Genomic DNA, 17325 nt, shown 5'->3' with positions numbered 1-17325 from the left:
GTCAAGCATTTAACATATGTTTGAAGAGTTTTATATTATGGAAACCATGTTAGAGGATTCAAAGGTCTAGAATGAAGAATCAATAAAACCAAGTACTTTTATTTCCTAACTTTAGAGGTGGCAAAAGGGCGGGTTGGATTTGGGTTGAGATTTAACCCTCACTGCTTAACCTGACCACCTGTTAATGACCCATTTCAATGAAATTAAATGGGTTGGATTCAGCCCAAACCCGCCCTGACCCACCGCCAAACCCATTAACCTTGTAACAACTCCAATACCTGGAGGCATGAGGCGTAGTTCAAAACATAAGAGGCGTGAGCCTCCCAAGACAAGAAGGTGTAACCCTCCTTAAGAAGAAGAAAAAGGAAGGAGGATATCATCTTTCTTTTTTTATTTGCCTTTCTCTTTCCTTCCCCTTCCTTTTCTTCTTTTTTTTTTTCTTTTCTTTCTTTTGTTCTTTTTCTGTTCCTTCCCTTTCTTATCCTCTCCTTTCCTTTCCTTTCTTTTCTTTTTCTTTCTGTCCTTTTGTATGAGGTGTGCATGAGGCACATGAAGCATACACCTCTAGCACGTTTCATGCGAAAGGCATATGAGATGTATGCCTCTTGCACCTGAGGCATACACCTCCAATGCCTTTTAAAATAGCTGTTTTAACAGAAGGAATTTGTGTGGAGTTAAATCATTTGAATCTAAATGGAAGCACAAGGAAAGAGATGTTCACTACCCTTTGCACACCTTTTTGTTGCATACCTTTTTGTTTAATCCGTACACATATCCTTTACAATAATAAAATTTCTGATCCTCATAAAAAAAAGGAAACAGATGTTTACCTCTCAACAGCTTTTTCATATGGACCCTCATTCTCCCAATCAAAAGAAAGAAAGGTGGTTGTATCAAGTTCAACATTCTCAGATTTTGGGGCATCTCTCCAAGGGTCAGAAGTTGCATTGCCTTGATTATTGGATTCTGGCAAAGTCGTAGAAGCATGACTGCTGACAACATTGTCATCAGATTCTGACTCAGTATCACTGTCAGGTTCACGTAATCGCTTGACAGCCGCTTTTACCTCAGGTTTCACCTTGCCATTGTTAGTACTCTGCTTAGATGTTATAGCAGATTCTGATACCCTATGAAGGTTTGTCTGCATCTGTATCCATCGGTTCAGAGTTGGAAATCTGTCCATCAAATTAGAAGGTAAAATTAAGGCATCCCATGAATATTAAGTAGGAATTGTTTCTTAGATCATCTAGTGCTATCTGACTTACCTTTCAGATTGATCAAGAGCAAATTCATAGAATAACCTATCAGCATCAGATGACTGTACTGATCCATCATACAAGGAACTGGACATAGATGATTCGTTACCACCATATAACATGCTACTCCCAAAAACGCATGCTAAGACAGCCCTCACTGGAGATAATTTAGCCAAATGTTTCACTATATCTAGCTGTAGAGGGTAAAGTGGGATTTCAGGTCTCACTGATGAAGGGACATATGAACTTGACTTGGCTTCTTTAGAGGAGCAGAGAAATGCTTTATTTTCCAGGCGAGTCTTAGAAAAAGTAGGAAGCATGGGGATGCAGGCCCATCCATGACCTGAACGTGGAGGATACACAGGTGGCACACAAGCTGAGATAACTTCATGCACAAAATCAGCACACATGATATCTGCTACCTTTCCAGCAGCATCGGTGCTGCCACGCTCAAAAACTAGACGGGTTAAAAGCTGCAAATGAATAAACAATCATGAGACTTCCTGATAAATATTTGCACCAAACTAAAATAAATGAGCTACCTCATGCCATTACAACAAGTTTTGATAAAACCATTATCTGGAAACCCCAATTATTTTCTATAAAAGTTCAGCCATGAAGTATAATTGTAAAACTTCTTTATGCATTTCCTACAATTAAATTTGTTTAATGTTAGTTCAAATAAACTCTACTTTATTAGATACATTTAGAACAAAGAAACTAATAAAAGAACTATATTATTATTTAATATATAAAGGGAGTTATGATAAGACAATGTACAATGAAGATACAAAAATGAAATAAAGAAAACAAAAACCGAGTCCATTACAAGTTCTACAAGCATTACTTAAGCTATAGAAATTCCTATGGCAATTGACCCCAACCAAGGATTAACTCTGGAAATTAAATTAAGCTCCATTGAATCATCCAAAAAACATAGAACCATGACTAAAAAGTTCAATCTCATTTGAAAAATTCCAGAGTTTCCACAATCCCCTCCCAAAACCTTTGCCTCAACTGACTGCATTTTAAAAAGACCCCCACTATCTTCAGGTCGAACAGGATTGCTATGACATCAGCCAAAGTTAAATTGCCTCTCCAACAGGTACACCAAAAGCCCAAATTGTGTTCCTATCCCTTCTGTAAACAACTGGATCCCACAATACCTGAAGGTCCAGTGAATCCCAAACAACACCCATCAAACTATAACATGCTTTAGTAATGGTACTAAAGCATAAAGCGCTTCGATGTCCTCCATATCTTCCTTACTCTGGCCTAGCTATCCTGTCATAACTTATTGCCTTACTCCCCCCCACCAAACTTGAAAGTGCACAGAAACCAGGTTCCCCCTATCACTACCTCTTCCTCCAGAACTGGATGATCCCATTGCTCTTTGTGGGTAGCTTGCAAGGCTCCACACAAGGACCCCAAATCGTCAAGTACAGGAGTTCCAGTTTCAGTCTTTTAAGGGTCCCATTTTGAACTGCCAATATTTAAATCCAAATCTTATCAATTGTTGCACATGACCAACTACCATTGACAACTATAACTAATTCCACCAATGAGGCTACTTGTAAGTTCAATTGGACAGTTATTTTATTTTGACCATTACTACCACAGACAATCATAGCTCATAGATCTCAGGCATGCCCAACCAAGGACATCTATTGTCTTACATTCCACTCCATAATGCATAGCCAATCTTAGTAGTCCTCAAAAATTCCATTTCAACTTTACATGGTATGACCTGGATCAAGGCTTTTGCTTCACGGTTTCTCTGGATTCCATTTTGACCATAGACCATTTGAATAATCAAGGCTTCTCTATGGCATGCAGTTGTTTGATGTGCAGCAACCACAACAAAGATGTTATGAATAATTCATTCAGTGCAGGATTGTGGTCTTCATTTGGTCCTTTTTCACCTTGATCATGAAACCTCTCCTCAGATCATCTCTACCTCATGAAGAATTTTCCCTTTGTCTGGCAATTGGAGAAGGGCATCATGCAAAACCTCTTTGTAGTATCATTCCATTTATAGTCAGAGAACAGAAGATAAAGCAACGGTATATTTGTTGAAAAACAAAAAAAAAAAACCTAGAAGACTGTGCTGACATCATTCTACAATGTGCATAGGTTATTATTACATCCCAAGTTTGAGAATTTTGAGAGATTATCTCAGGATGGTATTTGGGCTGTTTTGGACTCAAGGCTGCATAGGATAGGCCATGTCTATAATGATTAGTCTCTTGGGAGATACTTTTTGTTTGTTGTAGGTTTTTTTGGTCAACAAAAGAATTCATTCATTAATTAAAATAGTACAACAAGAGACAAACAGCAAAGTACAACAGAGAACACCTGTATCCTATCCCCGCCCATGCATAAACTCACAGAGCAAACAAATTGTTGTCTGTTGACCCCCCAGATTTGCTAAGCTATCGGCCAAAAGAATTGGCTAATCTTTGTATCCAATGAAACTCAACCTGTGTATCCCTTGAAAATCATTTGACCCACCTAATTTCATTCCTGAAGCCCCAAGCAGCCTTTGTTTCATCCATTAGCCAGCTGATAACAATCTTCAAGTCCCCCTCAAGAATCAACATCTCCGCTTCCATCCCAGAAATTATTGCCTTAATCTCTGCCCTTACTGAATCTCCCTCTCCAATTGGATCTGAGAACAAAGCAAGAATACTTCCATTGATCCATTCTCATCCCTTATTACTTCCCCAATACCAGAAGGCCCAGGATTACCCATACTACTCCCAACAAAGTTCAGCTTCCACACCTCTGCCTGGGGATTCCCATTCCTTACAAGTTGATGGCTTCTTAGAGGATGATACCACTGCTACCGCCCAGTTTCTAAGAATATTATCAAGTGTATAATCTGAAAACAGCCAAATTAAATTACATGGGTATTGTTCAGCTTAGTCTCTCCCGCAGGCCTCGGTAACATTTCAAAGCATATAATTTCTTCATATTAGGAGTTCTAAAATATGATATAATTGCTCTTAATGCAACTGACGAAAAACAGTCTTGACAACAGTGGCATTTGGCAACACAAATCATATGGACTTGTCACATTCTTCTAGTAATATTATCCATTAACAGGTAGGCAATGTTGTGCCACCAAACTTTTCTCTCAAGCTTTTGAGTGATATAGTTACATATGTATGAGGGTGCAAGAACCAATGTTAGAACACCTGTGGGAGAGACATTACATTTTATAGTTACAGTGGGTCTTCACCAAGGCTCAGCACTTAATCTTTGTTCATTTGCATTAATCATGGATAAATCAACTAAATATACTCAGGATGAGGTCCAATGGTGCTTGTTGCAGGACAAAGGATTAAATGCAAAATTAAGTTTATCGAAAAATACCATAGAACAAAAGGTTTTTGATAACTCAATGCAAAATTTTTCTATTACCTTGGTTCAATAATTCATAACAAGGGGAAGACTGAGGAAGATGTCGCCCATAGAATTAGAGCAGGATGGGCAAAATGGATTGCATCCGGACTTGTGTGTATAGAGAATACCACTTTGGCTAAAAGGAAAACTTTATAAAAATGTTGTAAGGCCAGTAATGTTGTATGGAGCAGAGCATTGAGCAGTCAACAAACATCATGTCCAAAAAATGAGTGTGACACAAATGTGAATGCCAAGATGGATGAATGGAAAAACTAGTAAAGACGGATCAGAAATGAAGTCACTGAAAGGAACTTAAAAGTAGCTCCAATAGGTAATAAAATGAAAGAAAGTATATTAAAACAGTTTGGTCATGTGCATAGAAGACCATATACGGAACCCGTGAGAAGAAGGGATCTGTTACAAGTTGAAGGGACTAGAAGAGCCAGGGGCAAACCAAAAAGGACATGGGTTGAAGCAGTAAAAAATACTTGAAGATTTTATGGCACTGAACAGAATGGAATGGTAAAAGAGGACTCATGTAGTTGACCCCATATGCTTGGGACAAAGTTTAGATGGTAATGCTAAGTGGTATAGTTGTATATGTCAGACGGGGAAGGTAGAGAAAGAGCAGAAAGGGAATTTAGAAACTATGAAAATTCAGGAATCAGAACAAGAGAGGGAATAGATTATTTCAGGAAGCCAAGCAAAAGAGTGTTTAAACCCTAGACCTGAAAAAAAGTGACCTAGAAACTAGGAAAAACCCAGTGAAACATAGGGCTTTTCCTAAGAGGAAAAAGAAGAGGGCCACCTTAAAGAAACCATTAGGTGTGACAATGTACACAAGAAAGGAGAAAAGGTAGGAAAAGGAAGAAAAGTGAAGTGGAAAAGCTGATTACTGAGATTGACTATGATAAGGAAGAGAGTAGGAAGGATAAAAGAGGGGAAGGCTATTATCTTAGGCTCTCTCCTCTAGGTCCAGTTTTAGTGGAGGCATGAAGATTCCAAGTTGGAAGTGAAAGGGTTAGGGAGTGCAAAAAAAAAGAAAAAAGAAAAAAAGAGACTAATAAGAGAGGCTCTCAAAAAGGAGAAACCAGATGTGATCTTAATGAAAGAAACAAAAATTCAGGAAAAGGACAGAAGATGGATTAGGAGCATCTGGGGTACAGGGGGTCTGAGTTGGAATGATTGGAGGAACTCATAGGTCAACTCTCAGTGTTTAATCAAATTCAGAAGACTAACAAATGGTAAGGAATGGAGTTTGACAAATGTGTATAGCCCAAACTCATACAGAGGCAGGGTTCATTTATGGGAAGAGTTAAGTGCAGCTAGAGGCCTATGGTGTTAGACAGTTTTCTGTGCCCTTAGCTTCAATCAAAATGATGTACTTTATAAGTGCATATTTGATTCATGTTCCCTTGGTATGTTTCTGTGTAATACCCTTAAACTGGACACTTAATGAGACTCGTGTTAGTTTAGAATGTTCACAGCTAGTGGGTCGGTCTGGGGAGACTTATCCTGACAAGGCTGACACTGTGGTTCCACCAAGTCGGTTGGGGTGGCTTGTCTCAGCTACCGGGGTGAGACCCTAGGCACATACAGTGTGGGATTAATTGAATCTTTGAACTGGACCAGATTTCCAGTATTGCCCTGGACCTTGGAGATTGATGGGCAAAACTGGAAAGTTACACCCGACCCCTAGACTCGATTATGATACTGCACTAGGTTTTGGATTAGGCTGTCTTTGATGTACCAATCAGTGAGATCCTTAGCGGGGGTCAAAACCTGGGTATGTTGGGACAGTTTGAGAATTCATCAGAGTGGGTGATCATAGTAACAGGATCAGCCCCTTTGTCGGACAAGGTAATGATCGGGGATGCACTCTCACTGATGGAAACCAAAACTGCCGGCAGCCGATTGCAATCGTTGAGATTTGTTTTGCAAAATATATTTTATATGAGATATAAAAGTATATAAATTATGGTTTCAAAATGATTTGCAAAAGGTTTTAATTCCCGGGATCCATGTGAGTAGAGAGTGCAACATTGTTCCTTGCAGCCGAGGGAGAGGTCTTCTCTTGTCGGGCAATGTATGATCATTATGGGCTGAGAGGTTAAGTGTAAGACCATTGAGGATAATACCTGATAGGCTAATCTTGCATCTGCCCACAGTCCCTGGGTGTTACAAGGTGGCTTGACCCAGGGACCACTTAGGGTAAGTGTTGGACCCATAGAGCCCATCTGATGGGTTTCAGGGGGTGCACTGTCCATAACAGTGTATTCGGCCAGGCCTTGTAACAAAGGTTGGGCTGAACCCATGTGGCTGATGTGTAGATCAATGTTTGGGTCCCACGCCATACAAGGAAGCCCAACTGGGTAGCAGTTTCGAAGGCTAAATGAATACATAACCCTAAATGGTCCTTAAGCCCATTTCGAACTGGGCTAATTTGATTAGTCTTTAATGGGCGAATTCTGAGATAAGATTAGCTGATAGGATTGGGCCCACACCCTATCCACTCAGAGAGTCCAAGATCTAAATGAGATTTAGATCTGGAAACTTCCTAATTAGATTAAGAGATGGCTGGTCTAATCTGCAGATAAGATAAGGATTATCCCTTATCTTAAAGGGACTTCTAATCCAGATATGATTTGGGTTAGCAACTCCTAATGGGATTAGGAGTTGATCCCTTTAAGTCTATAAAAGGAAGAGGGGGAGCAGCCTTAAGACACACAATCATCAGCAACAAATAGTCTTGTCTTCAGAGCTGAAATCACAGAAGAGAGAATTCTGCTCCCTGCAAATACTCTCTAGCCGCCTCCTTCCTGCAGTTGCTGCCTACAGCAGTTCGATCTCCATTCCTTGGGAGAAATCAAGATTGGATCTTGATTCCAATCTTTTGGATAAAAGATTGGTGGGAGTTGTATTCACAAGCCGTCCAGGTGATTCTTGAGAATGATCAAGTTCTTTTGGAAGAACACTGTTGATTCTGCTCCACCCTGCACTGCGTGAACACCTCCATTGAGAGATATTGTTTCTCTGTATCAAGTATTATCTCTCCCTACTCCTTTTGGTTCAGATCTGGTTCAGTTTATGGTTCAAGAATGATCCTTGAAAATATGATTTTCTAAATAGGGAATTCGATTCCCAGTTGAAGGGAGAGAAAAATTTTTGAAATTCGCCCCCTTTATTTCCGCAATTTTGGGCGTCCATGTGATGGATTTCCTATCCCTTCATATGGACGGGAATATGGTGTCAGGGTGGTGATTTCAATGTAATAAGGTTTTCATTAAAGACAAATAATCCAAACCAGAGAGTAACTATAAATATGAGGAAGTTTAAAGAATTTGTGGATCTTTTTGAGCTGAAGGATCTCCCCTTGCTGCAAGCAGACTACACTTGGTCAAACTTCCAATCTTCCCCACTTTGCTCCAAACTAGATAGGTTCCTTTTTTCGGTGGATTGGGAGATTATGTGGGAGGACCTAATAACCAAAGCCTTGGTTAGAGTTACCTCAAATCATTACCCTATTTGCTTAGCCCAAGGAACCTCACTTGGTGGTCCCTCTCCATTCAAGTTTGAAAATATGTGGTTGGAGGACCCCACCTCTGTGAAGAATATCAATTGCTGGTAGAGGGAGTTAGGGAGAAGAGGAGTGAAGAAAGGGATTAACTTCTTGAGGAGATTGGGGTTTTTAAAATAGAAAATAAAGTCCTGGAACAAGAATCTCTTTGGGATGGTGGAGGAGATGATACAAAAAATTCTATCAAAGCTCTTAGAATGTTGAGTGGCGAAGAGAGAGAGGAAAGATGGAGGCTAAAGTGTGACTTAGAAGAGGTTCTTAGAAAGGAATAGATCTCGTGGAGGGAAAAATCCAGATGCAAATGGCTTCTAGAAGGGGATGGAAATACAAACTTTTTTCATTCCTTAGACAATGGAAGAAGAAGTAAAAACCTAAGTGATAGGTTGGACGTGGATGGCCTAGAGATAATCAGAGAAGAGGTGATTGTCGAGACCTTTGTTGACCATTTTAAGAGGTTTTTTTTATCAGTAACAAGAAACTTTATTAATAGATCTCAATTGTTGTAGAGTTAATTTTCAGAGAATGAACTATTGTACTAAAAGATTGTCTTTATGTACCCACTTTGAGAAGAAATTTGATTTCTGTTTCAAAATTGTGTGTGGATGGATATTCTGTTCTCTTTAGTAATATGATTACTATTAAAAGAAATAACAAATTCCTCGCATACGAAGAACTTGAGAGTGGTCTCTATGTTCTCCATCCTTCTCTGGAAACAAACTTAACCGAAACTATGTCGGATAATATCCCCAAGAAATGAACCCGTGATACAGTTAATCCCACGTGCCTGTGGCATTACCGACTTGGCCACATTAACATAGATCGTATCATAGGGTTGGTAAAGGATGGTCCTTTGGATTTTCTAACTGTAGAAGATCTTCCAACCTGTGAGCCTTGCCCTCAGGGAAAGATGACGAAACGGCCATTTAACGGTAAGCCTGAAAGATCGGCAAGCACACTTGACCTTATACATACTGATGTATGTGGTCCCCTGAATGTTAGGACACGTAACCAACACGTTTATTTCATAACATTTACCGATGATTTCTCACGATATGATTACGTGTACCTAATGAGACATAAGTCTGAATCTTTTGAAAAGTTCAAAGAATTCAGACAAGAGGTCGAGAAGCAGTTAGGGAGAGAAATTAAGACCCTTCAATCAGATCGAGGAGGTGAGTATCTCTCTGACGAATTCAATGACTATTTAAAGGACAATGGGATAGTATCATAGCTGGCTCCTCCTGCTACACCACAACTAAACGGTGTGTCAGAAAAGAGAAATCGGACTTTATTGGATATGGTCCTATCACTTTTCGTACACTCAGAAATACCCGCATCCTTTTGGGGTTACGCATTAGAGACTGCAATATACGTGCTGAACTGGGTTCCAACCAAATCAGTTCTGAAGACTCCCTATGAGCTTTGGACTGGTAAGAAGCCAAGTGTGAGACATAGAAGATTTGGGGTTGTCCGACACATGTTAAAAGAACGAGTGCTGACAAATTGAAATCCAAGACCAGTCGTTGCCTATTCATAGGCTACCCCAAACGCTCTGTGGGTTACTTATTCTATGACTCAAGAGAACAAAAGGTGTTCTGTAGTCGAAATGCCCAACTCTTAAAGATGATTACATCCTGAACAATCATCATCAAGAAGTTGTTCTTGATGAGGAGAGCTTACGAGTAGTGGGAGATGTCCCACAAACTCCAGTTAATAACCAACCTAGAAGATCTACCCGGGTTTCCAGGCCTCTGGTTCGTTTAGGCTATGGCCAAGAGAGTTACTTGATGGAAGCCATGACCAGTGAGGAGGATCCAGTGACTTATACGGAAGCTATATTGGACACAGATTCCTTGAAGTGGGTAGATGCCATGAGAGCTGAGATGGACTCAATGGAGACCAATGAAGTTTGGACTCTGGTAGATCCGCCCCCCGGGGTAAAAGCAATTGGTTGCAAATGGATCTATAAGAGGAAGAAGGGCCTCGATGGTAAGGTTGAGACCTACAAGGCTCGTCTTGTGGCGAAAGGGTACACACAGAAAGAGGGAATCGATTATGAGGAAACCTTTTTGCCCGTGGCCATGCTAAGTCCATTAGGATCCTATTAGTTGTAGCAGCGTACCATGATTACGAGATTTGGCAAATGAATGTCAAAACTGCGTTCCTAAATGGAGATCTTACTGAAGATATCTATATGCAGCAACCGCAAAGTTTCATAATTGCGGGTCAGGAACACATGGTATGTAAACTAAATCGATCCATCTATGAACTTAAGCAAGCTTCTAGGAGTTGGAATATCCGGTTTGACTCTACCGTCAAACAGTTTGACTTTGAGCAAAATCCGGATGAACCCTGTGTTTACAGGAAATCCAGTGGAGATAAGGTTACGTTCCTGGTTCTGTATGTAGACGACATTCTACTCATTGGGAATGATGTAGGAATGTTTATGTAGAGAACATTGATGTAGGCCCCACAGCTGTGGTCCCAATCTGTCCGTAGGATAGAATGTGCTCTAGTCATCCTAGGGTTAGCTGATGGTCAATCTGTTATTCCAGTTGTTATTTATATTTCAGTTTTATAATGTTTTATGTATTATGTAAATACCAAGGGCAGATTTGTCCTTTCATGTAACTAGCATAACCTATAAATACCAAATAGAAATGGCGGCAGCAGAACATTCAAATTTTGTCCTTCCTTTCAATTCTTGTGTTCTACTGCTCTCTCTCTACTCTTTCTCCTCTCTCCTCTATACTTTTTCTCCTTTTTTCAAACCTGAAATCTACTAGGGTTCAAGACTGATAGCAGTCTTGAACATCTACGTGGTATCAGAGCAAGGTTAGGGTTTCTCATGTGAGTCTAGTCCAGCCGACCACATGAGAATCCCCTAGGACTGGAAGCTGAGAAAGTGGAGTTCGTGGACTGATTCTTGGAGATCGCCAAAAGGTTTAGCAACTGTTGAAAACTTGTCACGGTTGTAGAGTGCTGGTGATCAGGAAGAATCATAGAAGACTAGGGTTCGGGTAACATTGGAAGGTAGCGAACAGTTTTTTCTTGTAAGTTATTTATTTTCTAAGAGAAGTTCTATCAAAGAAGATAGGTTGGACCTATCTGGAAAGGGCGGCCAAACCATTCTAGGGTTTTCTCCCTTCTATTCTCTAGGGTTTTACAGCAAACCCTACTGTTGGGCCGAACTGCCTTAGGGTTCTTTTCTCCTACTCTAGGGTTTGAAAGTGATCTTGCGGCAAACCCAAATAAGCTTGCGGCAAGCCCTACTGTTAGACTGAACCTTGCGATCTACCTGGAGCTGTCCTCAAGTTTTGTTAGCATTGATCACCTTTTAGGGTTTCATATTAACCCTATTGCAAGTCTATCTGTACGGTACTGATTGGAATGTGCAACTGAAATGTTCTCTTTAAGGACTGATTAAAACCCTAATTCTGCCAAGCATATCAGACCTACTTCAAAGCTGATTTTTCAGATCCTTTTGGGGTTTTCGAACTCTCTTAAGGGGTGAGAACTGTACAGACTGCTGCTGCTGTGTTTGCTAGTTGGTTTCAGACCTGTTTTGTGCACATACACTGTGAATACAGATTGGTCCTTCACTATTTTCATTGTGATTGGTAGTCCAAGTGCTGTTTTTTGAGACTTGACTGAGATGGAGTTTAAAAATCAGGCAGAAGGCAGCTTTGGGAACATCAGTTATGGTAGTGTTTCTGAGACAGGTGGTCAGATTACAACCGTAAAGTTTGATGGATCAAACTATTTGGAATGGGCCCAATCAGCCGTGATGGCTATTGGGGGAAGAGGTAAATTAGGGTACCTCTTGGGAGATGTGAAAGAACCCCCCAAGGGAGACCCTACGTATACCAAGTGGATCCAAGAAAACTACTTGGTTATGACATGGCTGCGTAATTCTATGCAGCCTCATATTAGCCGAAATTAGTTGTGGGCAAAGACAGCTAAGGAGATATGGTATGTTATGAAAGAAACTTATTCCCAACCCCTTAATGTTGCCAGAGCATATGAATTGAAATGTGAAGTGAAAAACCTTAAACAATGAGAGAAACCAATTTCAGTATACTTCTCTACCTTGCAGTCTCTATAGCGTGAGATTGATCACTTAGAGACTCTTGAGTAGGAGAGTCCCAAAGATGCACAAATATATAGAAAGTAGGTCGAGACAAACCGGGTGTTTGAGTTTCTGGCGGGCCTAAATTCAGAGTATGATATTGTGCGGCAACAGATTTTGACTAGAGACAGTGTGACTCTCTCCCAGGCATACTCCTTAGTACATAGTGAAGAGACCAGAAGGAAAGTTATGATGCAACCTTAGCCTCTTACACCAGCCTTTGTAGCTGTCAAACCCAAATCAGGGGGTGATTCAGAAAAGGACAGGAGGAAGGAAGACAAAAAGGATGTGGTATGTGAACAAACATTGTAAGAAACCCAAACATACAAAAGAAACATGTTGGAAACTGCATCCTCACTTGGTTTCGGCTAAGTTGAGAAACAAGAAGGGCATTGTTCATGTTTACCTCCAAAGTCCCTATTCACTTCTGGGGTGATGCTATCCTCACAACGGTATATCTTATTAATCGAGTTCCTTCCCGGGTTCTTGATATGAGATCTCCTTTTTCCCTTCTTTACCCAAGTGAGGAGTTGTTTTCTATTCCCCTTAAAACATTGGGTTGTAGCTGCTTTGTTAAGCTTCTCGGACCCCATCACTCCAAGTTCGAACCCAAGGCCTCCAAATGCATCTTCCTTGGTTATGCACAAACTCAAAAGGGTTATTGCTGCTATGATCCTGTCTCAGGGAGGAAGTTTGTCTCCATGGATGCCACTTTCTTTGAGGAGACACCCTATTATCCTCGGGTTTCTCCTCAGGGGGAGAGCAATGAGAGTGGGGGTTTGAGTCATTTTCTTTAGGGGGAGAGCAGTGAGAGTGGGGGTTTGAGTCCTTTTCTTCAGGGGGAGAGCAATGAGAGTGGGGCAGTTCCTTTACCTATTCCATTGGGTGATGAGAGCTGCAATGGTGAGGGAGGTCAAAGGGATCAGGAGTTGAGGGTCTATCACAGGCGATGCAAGCAGGTTGATCCCGGTCATCAACAGTCTAGGCCAGCTCCAAGTCCAGGTATTACAGTCCCAGGGCCCACAGAGACTTCCTCTATCATCACCATTTCACCTCCTACAGATGACCTTGACCTTCCGATTGCCGTCCATAAAGGGAAACAACATTGTACCACATCTATAGCACACTGTATTTCCCAGTTTTTATCCTATGATTGCCTATCTCCTACCTACAGGTCCTACCTTAGTTCCGTTGCCAATGTCCCTATTCCAAGAACAGTGCAAGAAGCCCTATCCGTCCCGGAATGGAAAGATGCAATGCAGGTTGAGATGGATGCCCTGTTGAAAAATAACACCTGGGAGCTAGTTGATCTGCCCAAAGGAAAGAAACCAGTTGGCTACAGATGGGTATTTACTGTGAAGCACAATGCAGATGGATCCATTGAGAGGTATAAAGCTCAGTTAGTTGCAAAAGAGTAGCCAAGATGACCAACATTCGAGTCCTATTATCCCTTGCAACAAGTCACACTTGGCCTTTATACCAAATGGACGTGAAAAATGCTTTTCTGAATGGAGACCTGCAGGAAGAGGTTTACATGCGTTTGCCTCCTGGATTCTATGATGCAGAAACAGGTCAGAAGGTATGCCGGCTCAACAAGGCTTTGTATGGTTTGAAGCAATCACCTAGGGCTTGGTTCGATAGATTCAGACTAGCCCTTGTGAATTTCGGCTACGTACAGGCCCAGTCAGATCATACTCTATTCATCAAGAAGGTAGAGTCCTCCTTGACACTACTTGCAGTATATGTTGATGATATTGTGGTGACAGGGAATGATAGCCATGAGGTTGAGTCCCTTAAACAGCTCCTTCATCAAGAATTTGAGGTGAAAGACCTTGGCGTACTTCGGTATTTTTTGGGTACTGAGGTTGCTAGATCCAAACAGGGGATCTTTATCTCTCAGAGGAAATATGTCCTAGATCTGCCGACAGAAACAAGAAAGTTAGGTGTCAAGCCTGCGGATACACCCATTGAACAAAACCACATGATTAGTGCAGAGAGTGGGGAGCCTCTTGAAGACAAGATTATGTTCCAGCGATTGGTAGGAAAGCTCCTATATCTCTGCTTCACTCGACCAGATATTACTTATGCTGTTAGTGATGTCAGCTAGTACATACGTTCTCCTAGAACCACACATCTTCTTGTGGAGGGGTATACTGTTCAAGAACAATAACCACATGAAGGTGGAGGTCTATACAAATGCCAATTGGGCTGGGAGTGTTGATGACAGAATGTCTACCTCAGGATATTGTGCCCTTGTGGGAGGTAATCTTGTCTCTTGGAGAAATAAGAAACAAAGTGTTGTTTCCCGATCTAGTGCTGAAGCAGAATACAGGTCCATGGCTAATGAAGTGGCTGAAATCCTATGGCTGAGATCTCTACTTGAGGAATTGGGTATTGAGTATGAGAAGCCCCTGATGTTGTACTGTGATAATCAAGCAACTATTAATATAGCACATAATCCAGTGCAACATGACAGAACCAAACACATTGAAGTTGACCAACATTTTGTACAAGAGAGGGTCTCATCTCAAGAAGTATGCCTCCCTTACATCACATCCAGTATGCAACTAGCAGATATCCTCACTAAAGTCGTATCAAGAAAGAAGCTAGAGGCGGATCTATCCAAGTTGGGAATGATAAACATTTATTCCCAACTTGAGGGGGAGTGTAGAGAACACTGATGTGAGCCCCACAGCTGTGGTCCCACTCTGTCCGTAGAGTAGAATGTGCCTCAGTCATCCTAGGGTTAGCTGATGATCAATCTGTTATTCCAGTTATTTATATTTCAATTTTATATTGTTTTATGTGTTATGTAAATACCAAGGGCAGATTTGTCCTTTCATGAAACTAGCATAACCTATAAATACTAAATAGAAGTGGTGGCGGCAGAACATTCAGATTATGTCCTTCCTTTCAATTCTTGTGTTCTACTGCTCTCTCTCTACTCTTTCTCCTCTCTCCTCTATACTTTTTCTCCTTTTTTCGAACCTGAAATCTACTAGGGTTCAAGATTGATAGCAGTCTTGAACATCTACTATTTACTACGGTGAAAGTATGGCTTTCACAGCAATTCTCCATGAAAGATCTTAGAGAAGCCTCCTACATACTGGGTCTTCGGCTCTATAAAGATAGATCGAAGAGGATAATAGGATTATTCCAATTTGCTTACATAGACAAAATAGTCAAGAGATAAAGCATGAAGAACTCCAAGAAAGAAAATGTTCCTTTCAGGCATGGAGTCACTCTCTCCAAGGGCATGTCTCCCAAGACTCTCGAAGAGATTGAGGGCATGAAGGACGTTTCCTATGCCTCAGCCGTAGGGAGCATCATGTATGCCATCCAGGGGTATACTGATGCCAACTTCCAATCAAATCCAGATGATAGAAAGTCTACATCTGGCTATATTTTCACGACAGGATCGTGTGTTGTTTGCTAGAAAAGTAGCAAACAGGGGTCCACGGCGGATTCCACAACTGAAACCGAGTACATTGCCGCAAGTGAAGCTGCCAAAGAAGCCGTATGGATGAATAAGTTCATTCACAAATTGGGAGTAGTTCCGTCCAGCACATCACCCATCCCATTGTTGTGTGACAACACTGGAGACATTGCTCAGGCTAAGGAGTCACGAGCCCACTCAAAGTCGAAGCACATCAAGAAAAAGTACCACGTACTGCGGGAGATGTAGCAGACCCATTAACTAAGCCACTGACACAAAAAGTGTTTGAGAAACATGTGGAAAGAATGAGACTCCGACTTCAAATTGGACCTAAGTGCAAGTGGGAGTTGTTAGACAATGTATGCCCTTAGCTCCAATCAGAATGATGTACATTATGACATTTAATTTAAATGAATAAAGTACGTATTTGATTCATGTTATTATGGTCTGTTCCTGTGTAATACCCTTAAACTGGACACTTATGAGACTCGTGTTAGTTTAGAATCTTCACAGTCGTTGGATAGATCTAGGGAGATTTATCTTGCCAAGGCCAACACTGATGTGCCGCCAAGTTGGTTGGGGTGGCTTGTCTTAGCTACCAGGGTGAGACCTGAGGTACATGCAGCGTGGGTTTTCTTGAAACCCTGAACCGGACCAGAATTCCACTATTGCCCTGGACTTTGGAGATAGATGGGCAAAACTAGAATGTTACACCTGACCCCTAGACTCGATTATGATACTGCACTAGGTGTCGGATTGGGTTGTCTTTGTGTGCCAATCAGTGAGATTCTTAGAGGGGGTCAACTTGGGTATGTTGGGGCAGTCCGAGAATTCATCTGAGTGGGTGATCATAGTGAGAGGATCAGCCCCTTTGTCGGACAAAGTGAATGATCGGGGATGCACTCTCTCTAATGGAAACCAAAACTGCCGGTAGTCGATTTCAACGGTTGAAATTTGTTTTGCAAAATATATTTATATAGAGATATACATACATACATATATATATTATGGTTTCAAAATGTTTGCAAAAGGTTTTAATTCCCAGGATCCATGTGAGTAGAGAGTGCAGCATTGTACCTTGCAGTCGAGGGATAGGTCCTCTCGTCGGGCAGTGTTTGATCACTATGGGCTGAGAGGTTAAGTGTAAAACCATCGAGGGTAATACCTGATGGGCTAATCTTGCATCTGCCCCCAGTCCTTGGGTTTTTATAAGGTGGCTTGACCCAGGGACCATTTAGTGTAAATGTTGGGCCCATTAAGAGCCCATGGCGATGGACTCAGGGTTCACTACTTCCTATAGTGAATTCGGCCAGGCCTTGTAATAGAGGTTGGGTTGAACCCATGTGCTTGATGTGTAGATCAATGTTTGGGTCCCACGCTACACAAGGATATCCAACTGGGCAACAGATAGGAGAGTAAGTGAGCAGATGAACTTAATGGGCCTAAAGCCCAAATCAAACTAGCTTAATGGGATTAATTAAAAAAGGGCGATTTTAGGATTCAGATCAGCAGATAGGATAAG

The 17325-nt window shown here is 41.3% G+C and overlaps 1 protein-coding gene across 3 annotated transcripts in view; it reads right to left on the bottom strand.

The window, feature by feature from the left end:
• Positions 1–17325, bottom strand: part of LOC148842720 (zinc finger FYVE domain protein) — a 154659-nt gene that overhangs the window by 72016 nt on the left and 65318 nt on the right. For all 3 annotated transcript variants that reach the window (XR_016103586.1, XM_088959033.1, XM_088959034.1), the window contains exons 15-16: positions 1266–1729; positions 831–1175 (exon numbers count right to left, since the gene is read on the bottom strand). Coding sequence is in view for 2 of the 3 variants with exons in the window: in XM_088959033.1 (XP_088815159.1) it covers positions 831–1175; positions 1266–1729 (809 nt within the window). In the remaining variant the exon portion in view is untranslated. The remainder of the gene's footprint in view (positions 1–830; positions 1176–1265; positions 1730–17325) is intronic.

This window comes from Nelumbo lutea, chromosome 8, assembly GCF_056320005.1.
Source record: "Nelumbo lutea isolate HS-2025 chromosome 8, American lotus-T2T, whole genome shotgun sequence".
NCBI lineage: Eukaryota > Viridiplantae > Streptophyta > Magnoliopsida > Proteales > Nelumbonaceae > Nelumbo > Nelumbo lutea.
The sequence above is the reverse complement of the archived record's forward strand: the minus strand, read 5'-3'. Positions and strand labels throughout refer to the sequence as shown.